Here is a 19,034-nt window from a genome sequence, read left to right on the forward strand (position 1 = left end):
GTTAACAACTGCAGTTGTTCAGTATTTTCTACTGCCCTGAGGTGTTTCACACAGGTTTGTTCAGTGTGCTCTTTTCCACATATGGGAATACAAGAAAAGGAAATATATACTGCAGAACAGGTGTTCTTTGCTTCACCAAAAAACCTTTCAAGAACACCCAGATCTACCTTCATGTTTACCGCAAAAGTAGAGACCACTAACACTTTCTGGAGGTGAGAAAGAGTGAAAGACATAGCATAGATAGCAGAGAACAGGCAAGATTTCAATACAACACAACCTTGCATGTCAAAGTCTCTTTTTTGGTGGGAGTATAACTGAGAGACAGTGCAAGAGTGTGAAATAACACAGGCAATCACTTCCCCCTCTGCTTATTTCAGTAGAATTGTCTTGATGAAAATTACCCCTTTAGCTCAACATCATCTTCATATGAACTGGTTCTTTGACCTTGCTAATTTTTTAATCTTTCAATTTAAGTCTTAATCACAAGTAAGTTTCATTGCACATTTCAGTATTTTTAATGCATCTGCATTTTTAGTCCTTAGTAGAACATGCATAAAAAGGATTTTTTAAATACAAAAACTAAAGATCAAGATCCACAGATCCTACAGACTCACTAAGAGTTACAGGAATCTTAGAATTCTTTAATATATTAGAATAGAAAACATCTTTCACCATGTTGTGAATTCAGTCCTCTATCTCACATGATTTACTGTGTTTTATACACATCTTATTTTTTACTTGCTTGCAGGTTTAATTGTGATTCAAGGCCTTTCTCTGGGCTTGTACTTTGGTATATGATACTGCACACAGCAATGAACACTACTATTTATAATAACACAATAATAATAACATTATCCTGTAAAGAGAATGATTATGAGTCAACAGAAATGATTGTGCATTGGGGCATCACAAAATGACTTTGATGTCCTCTGAATCCTCAGTTTCTAGCACGAATGAGACTCAGAAAAGTTCAACTACCTCATCAAAAAATCTTATGGTTATTGGTTGTTTGATTTTCTCACATAAGCTCTGAGTTAGCACGAAATCTGAGAAGAACTATTGACAACACCCTGCAGTTAACTTGATATTTGGTTAAACTGTAGATCTCAAAAATAAGAGAAGAAAACGGGTAAATACTGAGTAACCTTCTCTTCTAATAGAAGATTCTTCCTCATGTTTTTAAAAACAGGCAGATTTTAAAGTTACCGAGATCCTGTGTCACACAAGAAATGCTATAATTTAATGATTTTTGAATATGCCTTCAGCCTGTGAGATTCAGTTTTATTACTGTGAGACAGCATGTCAGTTTACATATTGAGGCTTTTTCATATTTCTCCTAAAATAGGTTTGGGAAAAGTCATGTTTTTCAAAACAAATATAGAAAATGGGATTTGTAATGAATGTATTCAAGTTCTGAAAGCTTGAACATCCAGACAAGTATGTTTTGAAACCTACACTAACAGAAAACAACAGTTTCCAATATGACCATGAAGTCACAATGCAGAGATAAACCAGAGGAAGGGTGGAGGAGAGCACAGAAAGCTTAATAAAAACGTTTTCTTTCCCAAGTTGTCTCACCATTATTACCATAGAGGCACCAGAGGTTTCATTTGTGAAGAAATCTCTCTCAGCTTGATCCTGGTACACATTCAGTTAGGCATACAGCTGAAACAACAGGCAAACACTAGAGGGTGAAGCAGGCAAAAGCGTCCACTGCTATAGAGACACTAGCAACTGAATCCCACTTTCAGGTCTCACCTAAAGGCTGGAGCCCAGGTTTGTTCATCTACTGTACTTGTGTAGGTTAACACAGTAAGCCAAGAACCGAGGCAAACATGCCTTTCTGCTTATATTTTATTTTTTATTTAATGTGCTTCTTGAATGGGTAAAATGATGGGGCCACAACTTCCTATTAAAGTAAAATGACATCTTAATAATAATCTATAACACTTTCAATATGGAGCTTTTTTCCTGGCAACTAAATCTAAATAAACACTGACAAAGCCAAACCACCAACCTCTACAGAATCTACAGCAAAACATGAACCAGAAGACACAAGCACACACTATGTGCAAATGCGGTTAAATCCGATAACAGGAGATTGTTCTTCACACAAATGGTTGTGGGAGTCCAGCACAAGTGACCCAGCCGTGTTGTTGAAACTAGTATCCTGACTCCTTTCAATACATGGCTGGATCAGATCCTGAGATTAAATAGCTACTATCAACCAAATGGGCTACAGAGGCCAAAAGATTACAAACCGGAGGGAACTGCTCTTATTTTTTTTTATATAAAGCATTCACTTAACTAATTTAACTTCACACTACCTGCCATGTATCTAAATGTATTTATTTTTCTTCTCTTTATATTTACACTTGGGTAATCCTTTGGATCCACTAACCAAACCTTTTAACTAGATAACACACAAGACTTACCAATAAAACTTGCCTAGCTAGGCTTAAATGTCACCTATTGATGAAACTGAAGAATGTGGCTGAATCAAAATCATTCAGTTATCAAGATACAGCACACCTAGCTCAGGTAAGTACTGGTAAAACCCTAGTGACAGAACTAAATCCTCTGGCTCAAGTGGTAATCCAGTGGTTTTTCCAAGAACCACTTTTGGGGAGAAAAATTCCAAAAGCTCTCGCCAAAACGTGCAGATAAAGCTACTTGAGAAATGACCAATGTGAGCACTAGCAATAAATCCAAAAGCCCAGCGTGCAAACAATTCAACCTTTGTGGTGGGTTTCATAACCTGGAGACTGGAACAAATCTATGAGGCTTTGCATTTTAGCCACTTAAAATGGGCCGACAGAATCCAAGAATGTAGAATTTTATGTCACCCCCGCATTCCTGTCTTAATAAGGTACTTAAACCTGACATTGCAAGAACAATGAAAGCTCTTTAGTGTGTTCTCCAGCTGTATGAAACAGTATCCATGACAGACCATATGTCTGTCATATGAGATCACAGATCTCTAATTTTCTAGCAGGACACTCTATAATAAGTAAACATCTGAAAATGCAAACATAAATACTAGAAGGCTTTTCATCTGCCCATCCAGGAAAATATCATCTGAAGGTGACCTAAGGTTAGAAAAGAGAATGGTTCGTGGTGGGGGGACAATCCTGCTACTTATTTGCTGACATTGCAGCCAAACTAGAACATTGTAGCTCTCTGCAAGGCTCAATGTGACTATGCTCTACTCTCAGGTTACAAGCACCACTGCCTCTTATGCTCCCACTGAAAACAGTCTTCTAAAGTTAGCTTCAAAAAAGAAAGGAATGTATCAGCTTTAGATGTGAAAGTTTAATTTCAGATCAAAACTTTGTGTACAAATGTCAAGAAGAAAGGATATACAAGGGGTGTCCAATCTGGGTCAAGGAGGGTGTCTGTAGGTTTACAGCAACAGCATCTGAAGAACTGGGAAAAGGCTGTGTTCAATTGGTCTAATCAGCAATATTGTAAGGATGAGCTGATGAGAGATCGTTAAGATCTGAGCAGGAATGAACTGCAGACACACCTGTCCTTCTGAACCAGGATTAAAAAGCCCTAAACCCGCAGCAACTCTTTGAACGGAGTTGTTGAAAGAACCAAATATCAGCAAACGTTGGGGTGGAGTACCGGAAGCTCCCAGATCTCATCGTCCACCGGCACAGGGGGATTAGCTCCAGGGTGCTGGTGTTGGCTACTGTCTGTGTCTCCTGACAGCGGGGAGCAGAGAGCCGCCACTGGCGGCTTCTCCTTCTTTTCATCAGTCTCCTTGGAGGCTGCAGGCAAAGCAGCCACGCCAGCGTCATCGTCAGTCTGCCCCACGCTGGCTTCTTTGGTCTTTGTGTCCAGTCCAAAGAAATTCTTCCGAACAATGTAGCGGACGCACTGCAAAATGACGTTTCGCTCGTGACGAATCTCTTTCGCCAGCAACTGGGGAGAAAGAAAAACATTGAGAAAAACTGCAGAATCGGATACATAGTTATGACTTCTTCTGGTTTGTTTGGCTAAAAATGCACTTTCAGACAGATTTTGAAAAGGCGCGTGATTTTTTTTTTTTAAGGTGCCCTGTGCCAACTGCACACTTAGCATTTCATAACATAAAGACAAGAAAGGTCACAAAGGAAAGGAGACGACTTGGCTCATCTAACCCATCTGCAAGTTAGTAGCTAATTGAACCAAGGATCTCATCCATCCATGTCCAAACTGAAGCCTGCCTATCAGCTTCACAGACACGGCTGGGCAGCCTTTCCATTACTCCCACAGCACCTTGGGTTGCTGTCCTTTAAAAATCATTTGCTCTGCTTAACTCAGGAGTATTAAGTGTCATTCTTGTAAGCATACCACAAACGCTGGACACATTACTACTCCTGCAAATATCGAGATGACCTGGCATTCGGTTGTCACAACTCAAAATGCCTCAACATGTCTTGGGAACCACTGCACAGATCGATTCAAAGCTTGGCAGCGCTCATGAAAAACAAGAGCTCCTTTCCGATTTGCTCCTCACAAGCGGCTCTGATAATTCTGCTACCCACAATTTTACCCACATTTTGATGACTTTATCATTAATGTGGTGACATGAAACAAACTACAATGGCCGCCTAACTGCCAATTTGTTTGCAAAATTCTAACTGCAATTGTCTTGGGAAATGCTGCATGGATTGACTTGACATTTGGCAGCTTCATCACACCCAGACGTGCCTTGAAACGGCACTTCACAGGCTGAAACGACACTTTACACACCCCCATCAGTGGATCAAGCGCGTGGTGCAATGCGCCTCATTACGCCTCCTGCTCTTCTTCAGAAACCAACTGGCAAACTAAAATCCAAACGTGGCAGGTATCTTTCTACTTGTTTACTTAGTATACTCACTGTGCACTCACACAGCGTACAAACTTCAAAGACGCTTGCAGTGCTCTGGTTTATCTTATTTTTCTGCATTCAATTTTTACTTAGTTACAAAAGCAAGCCAAGGAAAACAAAATCAAATGAAAAGCTTTTAGGAAGCTATCATAAGTCCTGCTGTCCACTTTGAGGTTTATACAGTCTATTCTAAATGACTCACTGCCAAGCCATCTGCGGACACCACTTTTCAAACACAGCTGTTGCCAAAAAATCAAGTTATATCTTTAATGCTTCTCTGTATTGATACTAATATAGCACAAAACACAGAGTGTATACTTTAATTGTATGGTGAGTGAATGGGAGGATTTTAAATATCAAGTTATTTTTCTTTAAAGAGAATTCTGCTTTTTTCAGGCACTGTACTTCTGATTTTCAGAAAGATAAGATAAATATCACCTTTGTTCCTTTGTGAATGAGTATATACAACTGATACTGATAGGATAGGTTGATCACATTTATACGGCCATAGAGAAATAGCATTTAAAAAAAAAAGGTTGTGGATGCTGGAGACTATTCTAAGGGACACTGCAGGTGCGATATTCATCAAGGACCCTGAATGAACAGCTATGTGCTGCAAGCCCTGGTTTATTTAACAAACACTATTTCAACAAACTGAAGAGCAGGAGCAAAATCAATGGTTTCTCGGGGATTTGGCACTACATAGACGTGAACAACTGGAAATGAGAATCTGTGAACACATGGCTGAGGATGTTCTGCGGCGAAGCAGGCTTCAGCAATCTTGACTCAAGAAACCTTTCTGTGCTAAAGGCTGACAGACAGGTAGAGTCCAAATGAATGGTTCCAGTTTCAGGAAAGCAGACTATTAAGGAATTACAAGAAAGAGAAATGAGTATGGGATAAGAAATTAGTAAATAATTAATAGCAAAGGTAAAGCTTCAAGCTAAGGTACTCAATTACCACAGATGGCCATTCCTGACTTAGACGAACCAATGTATTTACTCAACTGATCAAAGTGCATGTGGGCCAAACTGTTGGATGACCTGTAAGACCTACTAAAGCTACCCAGGAACAAGGTCACTTGCCAGTGAGAAGCTAAAAAAAAACTCCATCTTTTTAGTCCTGAACAGAGGAGACCGCAAGAGAACTTGGGGATTCAAAATCCACAGAACCAATGGTCGTCTTTAGAATTAACAAGGGAACCTGAACCAGGGGGAACTGCATTTAAACAAGAACTGGAATTACTTTTTCACACAAGGGCTGTGTGAGTGAGGAACAAGCTATCCAGCAATGTTGTTGACACAGATGCACTGGAATGGCTGGATGAGATCTTTTGGTTCTCAAACTGTGGTACGTGTACCACTGCTGGTACGCAGAGTGCCCCCATGTGGTGATGACCCTGGAAATTTGTTGTGTGCACTGAAAAATTGGGAAGGGTTTTCATATTTATGTGTCAAATATGCAGCCTACGTACTACGATACAGCGCATGCTAATACCTGAGCGAACACAAGAGCTACTATGTAATTGTATACCATTGTATAGGAATGCGTGCTACGAACGTAAGAGACCAATTGTATTTACAAAAAGTTATCTCCAGCAAATAGGGAGGTAGGAGAATGTGCGTGATTTTAGAACAATGCCAATCTCATGAGCACGAGAAAGCGTGATAGATAACGGAAAAATATTTAAGGACTGTTCTAGGTTAATTTGAGAAAAATACAGAGCGTCTCTGTGTTTCGCTCCTATGCGCATGAAATAAAAACTTATTTTAACTTCTGAGACAGACTCCTGAAATGGAAACAGGGGAAAATACAAGCTTGCGGATTGCTAAAGCAGGTAAACCTCACACTAATTGTGCAGAACGTTGTTTACTGTTGGCAAAAGAGCTGACACGTATTATGCGTGGAGAAAATGCTGCTAAACACTTCGACCTGCTGCCCCTTTCGAATGACACAGTCACTCGTAGAATTATTGATATGGCAGCTGATGTCAAAAGTATGCTGATAGAGCTCGTTAAGATGAGCAGATGCTTTTCACTGCAAATAGATGAGTCTGTAAATGCCGTTGATTTGGCCAATTTGCTTGTTTACGTTTCATATGACTTTGAGGGCACGTCCCATGAGGACTTTCTGTTCCGTAAGCCGCTACCAACACAAACTACAGGAGAGCACATATTTCAGCTTCTGAATGAACTGATCGAAGAGAATGGCATCGACTGGAAAAAATGCGTCGGAGTTTGTACAGACAGAGGCAGACACAGCGGTGTAGTTGCATGAATTGGAGAGGTTGCTCCAGATATAAAGTGGACGCACTGCAGCATCCACCACAAGGCCTTGGCAGTCAAGAAAATGCCTGAGAATTTAAAATCTGTTAGACTCTGCTGTAAAAGTTGGGAATTGTATCAAGGCTCAACCAATGAACTCGCATCTGCTTTGCTCCACTAAACAGGCTCACCCCTCTCTCTGAAATGGTAAGTGCTTAGGGGCTATTTTTGTTATATGTGTGTGTGAGTGTGAGTGTGTGTGTGTGCGCTCATGTTGGTCATTGAGATCTTCTGTGGTTCTTATGAGAAGATGACTTGTAGGTGGTACTTGGATGCTTTGGTTTGATGAGGGGTGGTACTTGGTACCAGAACCACTAGTTTAATCAATTAGGTACTCGCAGCCTGACAAACTACATGAGACAGGGTTACAAACAACAGAAAGCCATTTTTATGTGTTCTTGCTATTGACAGCGTATAAATGCTAAATACAGCAATCCATAATTTTACCAATTTTTGCTTATCAGCCTAAAAGTTGTGGGCCTCTTCTGTCTTCTGTCTGAACAACAGCTATTATGTGGGGTTTATCAATTAAGGCAACAAGTGTGTCATTAATGGCTGCAAATCACATTATTCCTCCATTCACTAATCAATCTTCATATGTGAATACAAATTCTTTTCCCAAGCCTGTGCAGACTCATTAGGTAAATAATTTAGAGATGCCTTTTCTCCTGGCCCTGGTCCAAAGCCCAAAGGGGTCTGTCGCCTAGCAACAGGTTTGAATCACAAAATTTCACAGAGCCCCTCAAGATCTTTTCTGAAACTACTCGGCCACTGGAGAAACTTCAGTAACACAAAACCTCATACAAAAGGGGTTTCAGCAGAATTGAGCTGAACAGCCTTCTCTATGAAATCACTTTTGGCATCCATCAGCCGAAGGTGCAGGCTGCTTGTATCCACTTTTTTATTATTATGAAACCGTTCTGTTCTTGCGACACCAGCAAGCTGACTATGCAAAGCTGCGTTTCCGCTTGGGATAAACGAGAAATATAAATGGATGACGTATTCTACTTCAAGGTCCATCATTTCCATTTCAGAGCTGATTATATTCTAACAGAAATTAAACAGCTTTTAAGGTTTTGCGTGGGAAAAGGCTTTGGCCAGGTGGTAAACTCCCGCAAACGACAAGTGGCTAAGTGGCTCCTTAATGTTAGCCCCCCCTCATCTAGCTATCTAACAGCTAGATTACTGTACTAACTTGTAAACTAACTAGCTATCTAACTGTTGTTACCTTAACAGGATTATCTGACCTAGACATTATTTGACCACAAAAACTAGTTTTTAATATATACAGGCGGCCCACGATGATGTCCAAGGAAGAACTTTGCGCTTGAAACACATTGCTTTATTCTGTATGCATCAAGCCACCATTGTGTTCACTTGGCTTCTGAGGCAATATTTATTATTTATCCTTATTGAGGCAATATTGAGGTCTTTTTTTACTTAAATTAAGTGGCTTCCTTTACTACTCTACAAAAATTATATTTCTCACCAGCTTTCGCAAATGACAACAAAACATTGTGACTGCACTATTCATATTGATAGTTTCTTCTCTTCGCGTACAAAAACTCATTGGTTAATCACGAATGTCTACAACAATTTCAGAACTTTTTGTTCATTACTTTACTTAATTACTTCATTGTTTCTATTCACTCTAGGCTTGATGCAAGAGACTGATGTGATTGATGTGAGACTTTCAGACCAAGATTTAGTCTCATGCCTTGAGACCTAGGCAATTACTGTGTGTACCGCTGACTGGCAAATGATCTTGCAGTCTATTACTAAGAAACAGAGTTTCAACATGGACTCCTGTGTACATTTTGCCAGTGTTCACACATTGGTTTTGCCAGCTGGCTGGTTCTGATTTTTGGCTCACCGGGCCTGTATACCACTGCGGGAAACCAAACCATGGCTTTACATCAATCATTTCACCTAAAACCTGTAACAGGTGTTTACAATGTGTTTACAACTGACGAGGAGTTTAGATATTTCAAGTGCTAAAAAACTAAGCAACGAGAAATTATCTAGTCGTAATTTGTCCATACGATGACCATGGCATCTGGATTTAAGTAACATGAAAGTCCCAATATAATTCCGTCTAGTTAATAAGTACTTTTCACACAAAAAGTAAGTTCTATTTTCAAAATACTTAAAATATCCAGTATGAGAATGGACATTCAAGGGGTGAATGATCAAACTGGAGTGCCACAGGAAACTGTACTAGTACAACTACTACTCTTTACTTTTATATCAATAATCAAGATTCAGGTATAGCTAGTAAACTAGTCAAATCTACTGATGATTTCAAAGTAGCAGGATTCACAAACCCTGCAGAAACAGCAAGAGAAGTGAATTAAGATTTAGAAAACGTTCAAGCCTGACCAAACACCTGGCAGACGACATTTCATCCCGACGATTGGAGAGAGTTGCACGCTGACGGTAAAAACAAACTATATTTATAAACAATAAACAAACTATACATTTTAAATGGGAAACAGAGAGCTAGAAAACCCCATGCATACGTCTCCCAGCCAATGTGGGGAGGAAATCAAAAAGGAGAACAAAACGTTAACAAATCAAGAGAAGTTAAAATGCTAAAATGCACCAGCGAGATCTAATTTAGAATACTGTGCCCCATTTTTATAGAATAAAATACTGCTGGACTGCAACCAGTCTACAGATGAACAGCCAGATGTATTCTGGGGCTTAAAGACATATTTCACACTGACAGGCTGAATGAAATGAACCTTATGAGGTAAGACTTCAGCAGAGACGCTACACGAATCCAGAATCCTCAAAGGCATTAACGAGGATGGACCAAATGACCTCCTCGAGTTTGTAACCTTTCTGATATTCTTATGACCGAATTTCTGGGAGGCTCAAAGGCAGTGTGGAGGCCTGGGAACAGGCTTACCATTTCCAGCAGGGTCCATCGATGCCGCTGCTGACTCCCACTGCTGCCCTTCCCTTCCTTGAGCCGCGCGCTCTTGCGTCTGGCCATTTTGGCTGGCGGCTGGAGGGGCTGCCTCCCGTCTTCAGAGTGGTCTCGCTTAGCTGCCTGGGAAATCCTGCAATCTGCTCTCTCTGGACAATTTCTCAGGAGGGCCACGTTTTCTTCCAGAGCCGCAGAGACTTTCAGCAGAGGTGTTTCTTAGGGAAAACCGCAAACAAAAAAACGGTATGAAGGAAATTATATCTACCAACATCTATGGTGTCAGTTATATATTTTTATTTTTGCTTTTTATTTGCCTAAGATACCAGAGTCAACAGTCACACGCGTAACAGCGTGCAAAATATAGTTCTGAAAAGAAAATAATGTCAGGACATAATGCAAAGAAAACAACTAATTACATAAACTCCAGATTTAATCTTAAAACGATATAAAGAGAAATGAACTCTTTCTACAGGCTCTGTCTGGAATTGACGTCAATTTGTTTTTGCTACTTTCACTGGAAAGTAATGTAATCCCTTAAAAAACTTAAAAAACAGAAAAAAAGGGTGAAGATGGGCATTAAAACAAATCAGCGTATGACCTACCCTCAGGCCCCTGGTCACTGTCACTGTCGGATGTGCTGCCATAGCTTGCGACAAGCGCTGCCAGACTTGAGGTTATCTGTTTGGGGACCACAGTCAGACCCCCCTTGCCATTGGCAGCTGTTTCGTCCTTGTCTGAATCTACAAGGAGAAAATGTCCAACTTTTCATCACATTTCCATAATGAGACTTACCCTGAGATATGGAGCAAAAGAAACTAACCTAGAAAAAAAAAAACCACTGACTCATGGGCACTTAATTGCCTGGGACAGCTCTGAGTCTTATCAAGCATAATGAAAGAGGTGCTGAAAGGCAGTGAAAGACACTCTTTGTGCAGTTGGCACTCCTATCTTCCTGAACTTTAGCTGGTGAACACAGCATGCCAAGAAAAAGGAGTTAACTCTGCTTCACACTGCCTGAAATTTCCATATACTCCTTATGAAAGGCAGCTTATGAACTCTTCATGCTTCACAATAATACTTGATTCCCGCAAGAATTCTGATATAATGCGATAATAAAAGAGAATTACACATTACACGTTTGCACAAAGCACTAACAGATGTATTCAATACTGAGGTAATGCTTTCAATGCACGTGCAGCTGACTAATCAACAAATGTTTTCACTAGAGAAAAGTTCACCTAGGTTAACTTACAAGTTGTGTTAAAATGTACCACAGCCTTCTGCTCTCCCCTATTTGTTTCTCAGACTATACTGAAAATCTGAAAAAGAGGCTTTGAAGAATTCCAGTCCTCCAACAACGTCTGTCCATAAACCGTTCTATCCCCGTAGGTAAGTACAATTTTACTGCCAAGTAAAACAATCATAAAAGCACACAGTTTTGCTGATTTTGTGAAAGGAAGTGGCCTATCAACATAAGGCCCTTCTTAAGACTATTTTTACTTTCAAAAAGTTTCCACGACGTCGACATGAGCACCCAGTGGACGTAAGAAGAGCTATGATTACATTCACCCAGAAACAAAAAACAGTCCACCTTCGGTATCGTGGAATAATAAAGACAAACCAGGACAGGTGACAAGTGTGCCTACAGGCCGTATTCGGACATGGAATGCTGAAGAAACTGGAACAGAAAACTTTTTCCCCAATTCAATCACAACTTTAACCCATCTGCCCCTTTAGAAAAATACCCAAGATCTGGAAGAGCCTGTAACAGATGGCTGCTTTTGGTTTTACCAAGCCTTCGAAGGCTACTTCCTTCTAAGTGCATCCCATTCTTGTGTACTGGGTCCGAAACCTGCAACAGGCCCGTGGGGCAAAGTTCCTATTTCACGTGGGCCTAGGTTTCACCCGCCCATCAAAGCCCTGTGAAGCTTCACCTGCATCACTGTTGGCCAGGGCTCCCAGGGGGTCTCCCTCCTGAGGCCTTTCTGCCTCTCGGCCCTCTGGCTCCGGAGCCCTCGCATTCCACTCTTTTCTGCCCCAGGGATTTTTCTGGAACGTTCCACCTGGCCCCTGGTGCCTGCGCCCCTCGGGCTCCCGTTTAGGCACTGCGCATTGTCCTTTGCTCTTCATCCGCCTGTGCAGAACACATCACACGCCAGAGTGAGCGAAGCTTTAAAACAGCTTTAGCCGAGTTGGACGAGTGCACAGTTTTAAACGCAAGAAAATCGGACAGCACATTACAGTTTGGGAGACCCCTGAATTTGAAGAAGTAGCAAAATGATTTAGGTGTTCACATGGCCCAGAAAAACTACAAGGGGACGGGTTAACAAGACCAACAAAATGCATATGCGCACAATGAAAATTGTACAACTTCATCAGGAGAAGTAATGTTTAAGTTAAAGAAAGCATGCCTAGGATCTCGTTTATAATGCATGCACTGGGAGAAGATTTGGTCATCTAACTCCAAAAGGGACATCGCTGCTCTGGAAAGAGTTCAAAGACTAGCTTTGCTCCTCAACTCAAAGGTCTTGGACAAAGAAAACTTACAGGATATGAATCTACATTTGATTTTGATGTACAATTTCAAAACCCTCTAGTGTGGGATGGACAGATCCAGGGCAACAGACAACAATGAAACAATTATGCAGGAACACAAGCAGACAACCAGGATAAGAAGTCTCAACACTGAAAATACAGGACATGTTTTCACAAAGTGATGTCGGTGTCTAGAAAGAGCAACACAGCCATGTTGGTAAAGCTGATTCTTTGGGACGTCTTTAAAAACTACTGAGAAGCAAACAGACCTTCTTACAAATATATGTGTATTCTCTGATAAGGAAGATCAAATCTATTGTATAAGATCAGATACTCCAAATGAACACTATTTAAAAAAAATTTAGAGTTTGCTCTAAAGGATCATTTAGATCTATATAAACCTTTAAAATCACCGTTCCTTATTTGGCTCTCCTTCTTTCTGAAGAAAATAATTTTTGTTCATGTGCCTACTGATGCAGTCATAAACAAGAATCGCTTAACTAGTCACACTTTGACTCTCCAAAGTGACCAACAGCAGGTTTGTAATCCTAAAGAAATTCCCCCCCAACAAAACAAATCTAAACCTAACCTTAAAATTTACATTGTAGAACTGCTACTTAAATAAAAAGATTGAAGTAATTCTCATTTCATAAAGGCAATAAACACCAAGAGGACAAAGCAGTTGACAGAAACGCGTACAGTGTATTTTCACAGAGTAACCACTCTGCAAGGGCTTTTCAAAAGGGGACTTTCGCTGCTACATACCCAAACTGTGCCGTCTCCAGCACGTCTCCTCTTTCTTGCTTGTCTTGCCTCATCTTTTTCTTTCTTTCGATGTTGGACAGAGTGGGGTAGTTTCTGCAACAAACAGTACAAAAAAAACAAACAAAGTAAGGTAATTCCAAAAGGGTCTGGAGAAACAAACACTGCACAGACATGCAGAGGGAAATGGGATATCACAAAGACAAAGGTTTTGTCTTATAAATACCAGTTGCACACAAAAGTCAACTGGATCTGAAGTACTGTAGTCTAAGGTGCCACAGCAAAGCTTGAAGTTGTCTTCCTGTTTGTTACAGGAAACGACTGCTACATTCACAAAGTCATAAATCACTTAAAATAATGTGTGAAAGGAGATAATCGTCCATTATCAGAACGCTGCTTATTCCTGGTAAGGGTCACGACAATGACCAACCCATCCTGTAAGCACAGCGAATGTCCAGGGTAACCCTAGACAACTCGCCATGCCATCGCAGGCCTCGCACAAGCCCTTGGGGGGTCAATTCAGAAATGCCAATTAGCCTACATATCTTCAGAAGAAGGAGGGAGAACATGCTAACTCCACACAAAAGGTTGCCTGATCTGGAATTGAACACAGGATCAGAAATCTGTGAGGCAGCAATGCTGACTGCAGTGTTACCACTGTGTTCATAAGCAAAATACTACACTCAGTGAAAGAGAATTGAAAACCTTGTCTAGAAACCCTATGAAAAAAGATTGATAATGACTGTAGATTGACCGAGAAAGGCACAGAACTGCTCCACCTAGTGGAATTTAGTCTAAATGAAAAACCCCATGCCTACCAGTCATGTCATTGTGCTGTGAACACGTTTACCTGAATAACAATAAAACATCGCAATAGTATGATCTGTTTTGGCGGGCTCAAATAAGTACCCCTCAAACCTGATACACCCAGTCCCCTTGCTGCAACATGATAACTGTGTCTGTTTTAAATACTTAGGAATATAAAGTACACTTCAAAATAGATGTAATTAAAGGATTTCTCTTGGTGCTGTGAGAGGAACATGGTTGAGCCAATCAAATTGTGCAAATTTAATGGATGGAGCACAACAGTATATTAAACAAAATATAAACTAACAAACACTGCCGTTACTAAAAAATAAAAAGCTGGAAGCTCACTTTTTTCTTTCTTCTCTCCATCTTGCAATTTCCTCAGGAGTATCAAGTTTGATCTTTTTTGCTCCTGGTCCATGCATCTTAATAAAAGAGAGAAGGATATTTTTAAGGAATGAGGATATCTGTAGTTCTGCAGCTTTTTTTTTACCATACTGCAGTTGTCTGGAAGCCACTGTTACAAGTCAAAGAAAAGCACTTTTATCAAAGTTACACATTTACCACTGCAGAATTTATTTATTGAAAAAAGGGGTATCCAAATAAAGAAATGAAGATCTCAATGTCCCTTATAAAATAAACCTTGAAAAAAAAAACATAAGTATCATAAAAAAGCCTTTAAAAATGACACAAATTTCAGAGACACCCAAAACTCATCCAACAGTCTGATAGGGAAGACCTATCAGAAGAAGCTTTTAAAATCCAGTAGTTCAAATCAAAATTACTTACGTTTTTCCAGTGAATATGGACGAGCTTTTCATGGGCAGTGAAACTGCAGTCCTTCGCAGAGCACTGGAAAAACAAACACTATTTTCCTTTTCTGTAGTGTTGTTTTTGGAAGGTTTAAAACTTGCTCAGACATATTTATTTACCTAAATACATATTTAACCTTCAAATGCATTACTTTATTGTGTCCTGGATTTTCTCTGCGTTATGCAAAAACAGTTGGAGTTCAAGTATATTCTATTCTTCCATTCTCTACTACAGAAAGCTTCTTAAGTTAAACATGCTACAGACAGTAGCAACAGACCTTTTAATAGAAAATACAGTTTACCTTTACATGTTGTGATACGTGTTCGTGATATTTCTCTTCGTTTTTAAAGCCTCGGTCACATGTATCACAGAAGTGTGAATACTCTGGCTCCTTTTTCTTCTTCTGCAAAAACAAAAAAGCTCAATATAAAGCTTACACAGCACTTTCAAAGTCCTGTCTGATTTCCCTCACCTCTATTGTTTGTAGACGTTGTCTTGAACAGTGAAATAAGGGATCCCCCCAACACACATACTGATGTTTGAAGGTACAGCTAACGCTAGGCAATTGGTACCTTTTTTCCCTCACTGTTCTGATTCTGTCCACCTTGTTGAGTCTCTCTCTGATGGCTGAAATGGTTCTGCGGACCTGCAAAAACCAGGTGTAGTGAAAAAAAAGGGAATCATATTTGATCAATTTTGAGTGTTTGTTTAGACAAGCTCCTGTTAATGATAGAACATCCTTTATAAGAACAAAAACACATCCTAGAAAAAGATTAGTCTGAAAACACAAGATGACAATTCAGTCTTTTATAAAAGCTACATGAAAATAGTGAGCCCTTGACTCAGCATCCCTCAATAAACAAGTTACACACATTGTGGAAGACCGAGTCAAAAGGTCAGGACAGTGACTATGCGCGGGAAAGGTTTTCTGTTCGCGCCTAAGACCACTGTCTTAGGTGCAAACTAAAGCCTGTGATTCCTCACACCCATTCAACCAGAGAGAAATGAAACAGATTGTAGGATGCCCCCTGTCCTGTTTGTTTGACTTCTGACACTGCCCCTTTCCCTGTATGTTCCTTTGATATGTTAAAGTCTTGCCTACCTTTAATGTATAAAAAGGAAAGTATAACTTCAGTCCAGTGAGCATGTCTTGAATGCTAGGGGAAACCCTTTCTCTGTGATATGCTCCCCTTCAGCTGATTGTATTAAAGATCTGTTTGACAATCTCCTAACCTGAGTGAAGACTGAGTTTTCTTCGACAACATGAACCCACCACTTTATTTCAGTCCTGTTCCTCTTCTCTCTGTCCCATTGTCCTCAATGTTATAAATGAATCCTTGAGCACTACTGTTGTTCCTAAAGTCCTCAAAACTGCTGCCATTACCCCCGTGCCACAAAAGCCTAACATGGCTCTCGACAATCTTAAAAATTTTCGCCCCATCTCTAACTTACCCTTTCTTGCAAAAATTCTAGAACGTACTGTCACATTCCAGTTACATAACCACCTCATGACAAATAACCTTTTCGAACCCCTCCAATCTGGCTTCCATCAACTTCACAGCACAGAAACTGCCCTGGTTAAAGTTACTAACGATCTTCTAATAGCTTCTGATTCTGGTTCTCTTTCTATACTCAACCTTCTTGATCTCAGTGCTGCTGACCATGACATGTTACTTTCTCGTCTTGAGATTATGTTTGGAGTTTCTGCCACTGCTCTCAAATGGTTCAAGTCCTACCTCACTGATCGCTGTCACTTGGTCTCTCTTAATGTGTATAGGTCAGAAATTGGTCTTGTTAAGTCTGGTGTTCCTCGGGGCTCAATAGTGGGCCCCTTGCTCTTCAGCAATTACATGCTTCCACTTGGTCAGCTTTTAAGATCACATGGCCTCAGCTATCATTTCTATGCTGATGATACTCAAATACACATCCATACCAAACCTGACACTGATGTGGCTGTCTTTATTCTAACTGCAACACTGACATAAAAAATTTGGATGACTCAAAATTTCTTTCATCTTAACTGTGACAAGACTGAAGTCATGCTTATTGGCACCCCTATCAACTTCGTAAAGCCAATCCTGTAAACCTATCTGTAGATGGTGCTGTACTTGAGCTTCAGTCTAAATGGAAAAATCTTGGGGTGATATTCGATTCTGGCTTAACATTCAACACACAAGTGCAGCATATTGTCAAAACATCTTTTTTTCCACCTCAGAAATATCGCTAGACTACGCCCTATGCTATCACTAACTGTGGCTGAAAAGCTGATCAACACATTTGTGTTCTCTCAAATTGACTACTGTAATGCTCTACTCGCTGGGGTATCTAAATCTACTTTGAACAAACTACAGTATGTCCAAAACTCAGCAGCCAGGATCCTGACCAGGTCTAGTGCAAGTGATCACATTACGTCTATCCTGGAGTCCTTGCACTGGCTTCCTGTCAAATTCTGTGTGGACTTTAAAATCCTCATGATCACCTATAAGACTCTGCATGGCTTGGCACCTCTGTACCTGTCTGAACTATTATCGCCCTACTCCCCACCTCGCAACCTTCGCTCTTCTAATTCTGCTCTCCTTACTGTCCCCCAAGCCCGTCTGCATTGTATGGGTGACAGGGCCTCCTCCTGTTATGCCCCCAAACTCTGGAACTCTCTGCCCAAGAATAACAGAGAGTCAACTTCTCTAAACTTCTTCAAATCCAAACTCAAAACCTTCTTTAGAAGAGCCTTTACCTCTTCACCCCTCTGCTTTTCCCAGCACCACCATCCACGGTCTCCTCTGTATATTGTAATCATGTTTTATCTTGTGTATTCTTTCTATTTATTGTTCTCATTCTATAAAGCACTTTGAGAAGCCACCTTTAAAGGCGCTATATAAAATAGAGTTTTATATTATTATCTTAAACACCTGAAGACAAGATTCCACACAAGAAAGCCTTTATGTCAGATTTTAATAAAATCTGCACATTATAACACAAAGCGGCAAAAATGTGAATTCATATTGCTTCACCGATTTTAGAGCATTACAAAAGAAAATGCACACTTTATATTATATCAATTCTGGTTTCACACATCGCCATGACCACCTACTACACCACTTGATGTTATGTTATAAACCGATCTAGGAGTATTATTAACGGGGTGGAGTGCGGGTTGCGAAAACACCAATATTAAATGGATCTACGCAAATTTACAAGAAATAAACAGACATGAGCAGACGGTACCCGTTCGCCACGTACGACCAGCAGCATGTAAAATCATACATCATCAATGAGCGTACTGTTTCTATATCCGTGTACAGTATAACGTTCTCTAACATATATATTATCATCAATTTGACTAAACGGGTGGACCAATTCGTACAACTCACCGAACGTGTTCTGCTGACGGTTATCAAACCAAGGGTTTGGGTGACGGGGACCTCCGTACCAGTGTCCTGGAGGTGGGTAAGCCCCAGGCCCGGGAGGGGGTCCAAACCAGGTGCCGAACCCCGGGTGAAAGTTGCCGGGATGGCCCGGAGGTGGCCCGTGAAATACTGGAGGTCTAAGCATCGGTTTCGGAGGCAAACAGTTGACCTCTGGTGCAGGATAATTTCCGAAATTATTCATTATAATAGCCTTCGTAGTACGGTTAAACCACACTTGTTACAAAAACTCACGATCAGGATTTCCTAGCTGTGCCTCACATGTTTTTCTGCAAACACACAGCCATGTGCAAGTTCCGTAAGAACGTCATTTCCGGGAACCAACACTCGGAATAAACACCAGAGGGCGACCGCGAGAGAAAAAATATAATAATCAGGAGAGTTTTCACTGAATTAGTCATAAAAATAAAACGACAATGATTTGTATTTGAATTGCATCTATAAATATTTTATGTAGCATGTTGACAGAATGAGAAGCGTGAAGGGTGTTGCAAACACAGAAAACTATAACGTATTTGGTTATACGTTATGTGTTTTACATACTTGTGCCTCTGGAAAAACATAAAATATTAAAC

At 40.4% G+C, this 19,034-nt stretch overlaps 1 protein-coding gene across 1 annotated transcript; it reads right to left on the bottom strand.

Annotated features, from left to right (window-relative positions):
* Positions 1–3,297: 3,297 nt before the first annotated feature.
* nufip1 (nuclear FMR1 interacting protein 1) lies at positions 3,298–18,736 on the bottom strand. Its single transcript, XM_088914110.1, has 10 exons — positions 18,406–18,736; positions 15,607–15,680; positions 15,336–15,437; positions 15,011–15,073; positions 14,570–14,646; positions 13,418–13,510; positions 12,052–12,251; positions 10,720–10,857; positions 10,097–10,332; positions 3,298–3,927 (listed from the first exon to the last, which is right to left on the bottom strand). Exons 1-10 carry the CDS (start codon positions 18,641–18,643, stop codon positions 3,604–3,606), a joined length of 1,545 nt encoding a protein of 514 aa, XP_088770236.1. The 5' UTR covers positions 18,644–18,736; the 3' UTR covers positions 3,298–3,603.
* Positions 18,737–19,034: the final 298 nt, after the last annotated feature.

Source organism: Atractosteus spatula, chromosome 4 (assembly GCF_055471065.1).
Source record: "Atractosteus spatula isolate fAtrSpa1 chromosome 4, fAtrSpa1.hap1, whole genome shotgun sequence".
Lineage (NCBI taxonomy): Eukaryota > Metazoa > Chordata > Actinopteri > Semionotiformes > Lepisosteidae > Atractosteus > Atractosteus spatula.

Coding starts and splice junctions, on each gene's coding strand:
- nufip1 (XM_088914110.1), bottom strand. CDS start 18,643: ATGAATAATTTCGGAAATTATCCTGCACCAGAGGTCAACTGTTTGCCT. Junction 15,438..15,606: donor AGAACAGTGAGGGAAAAAAG/GTACCAATTGCC, acceptor TTGTTTTTGCAG/AAGAAGAAAAAGGAGCCAGA. Junction 15,074..15,335: donor ACGTATCACAACATGTAAAG/GTAAACTGTATT, acceptor TTGTTTTTCCAG/TGCTCTGCGAAGGACTGCAG.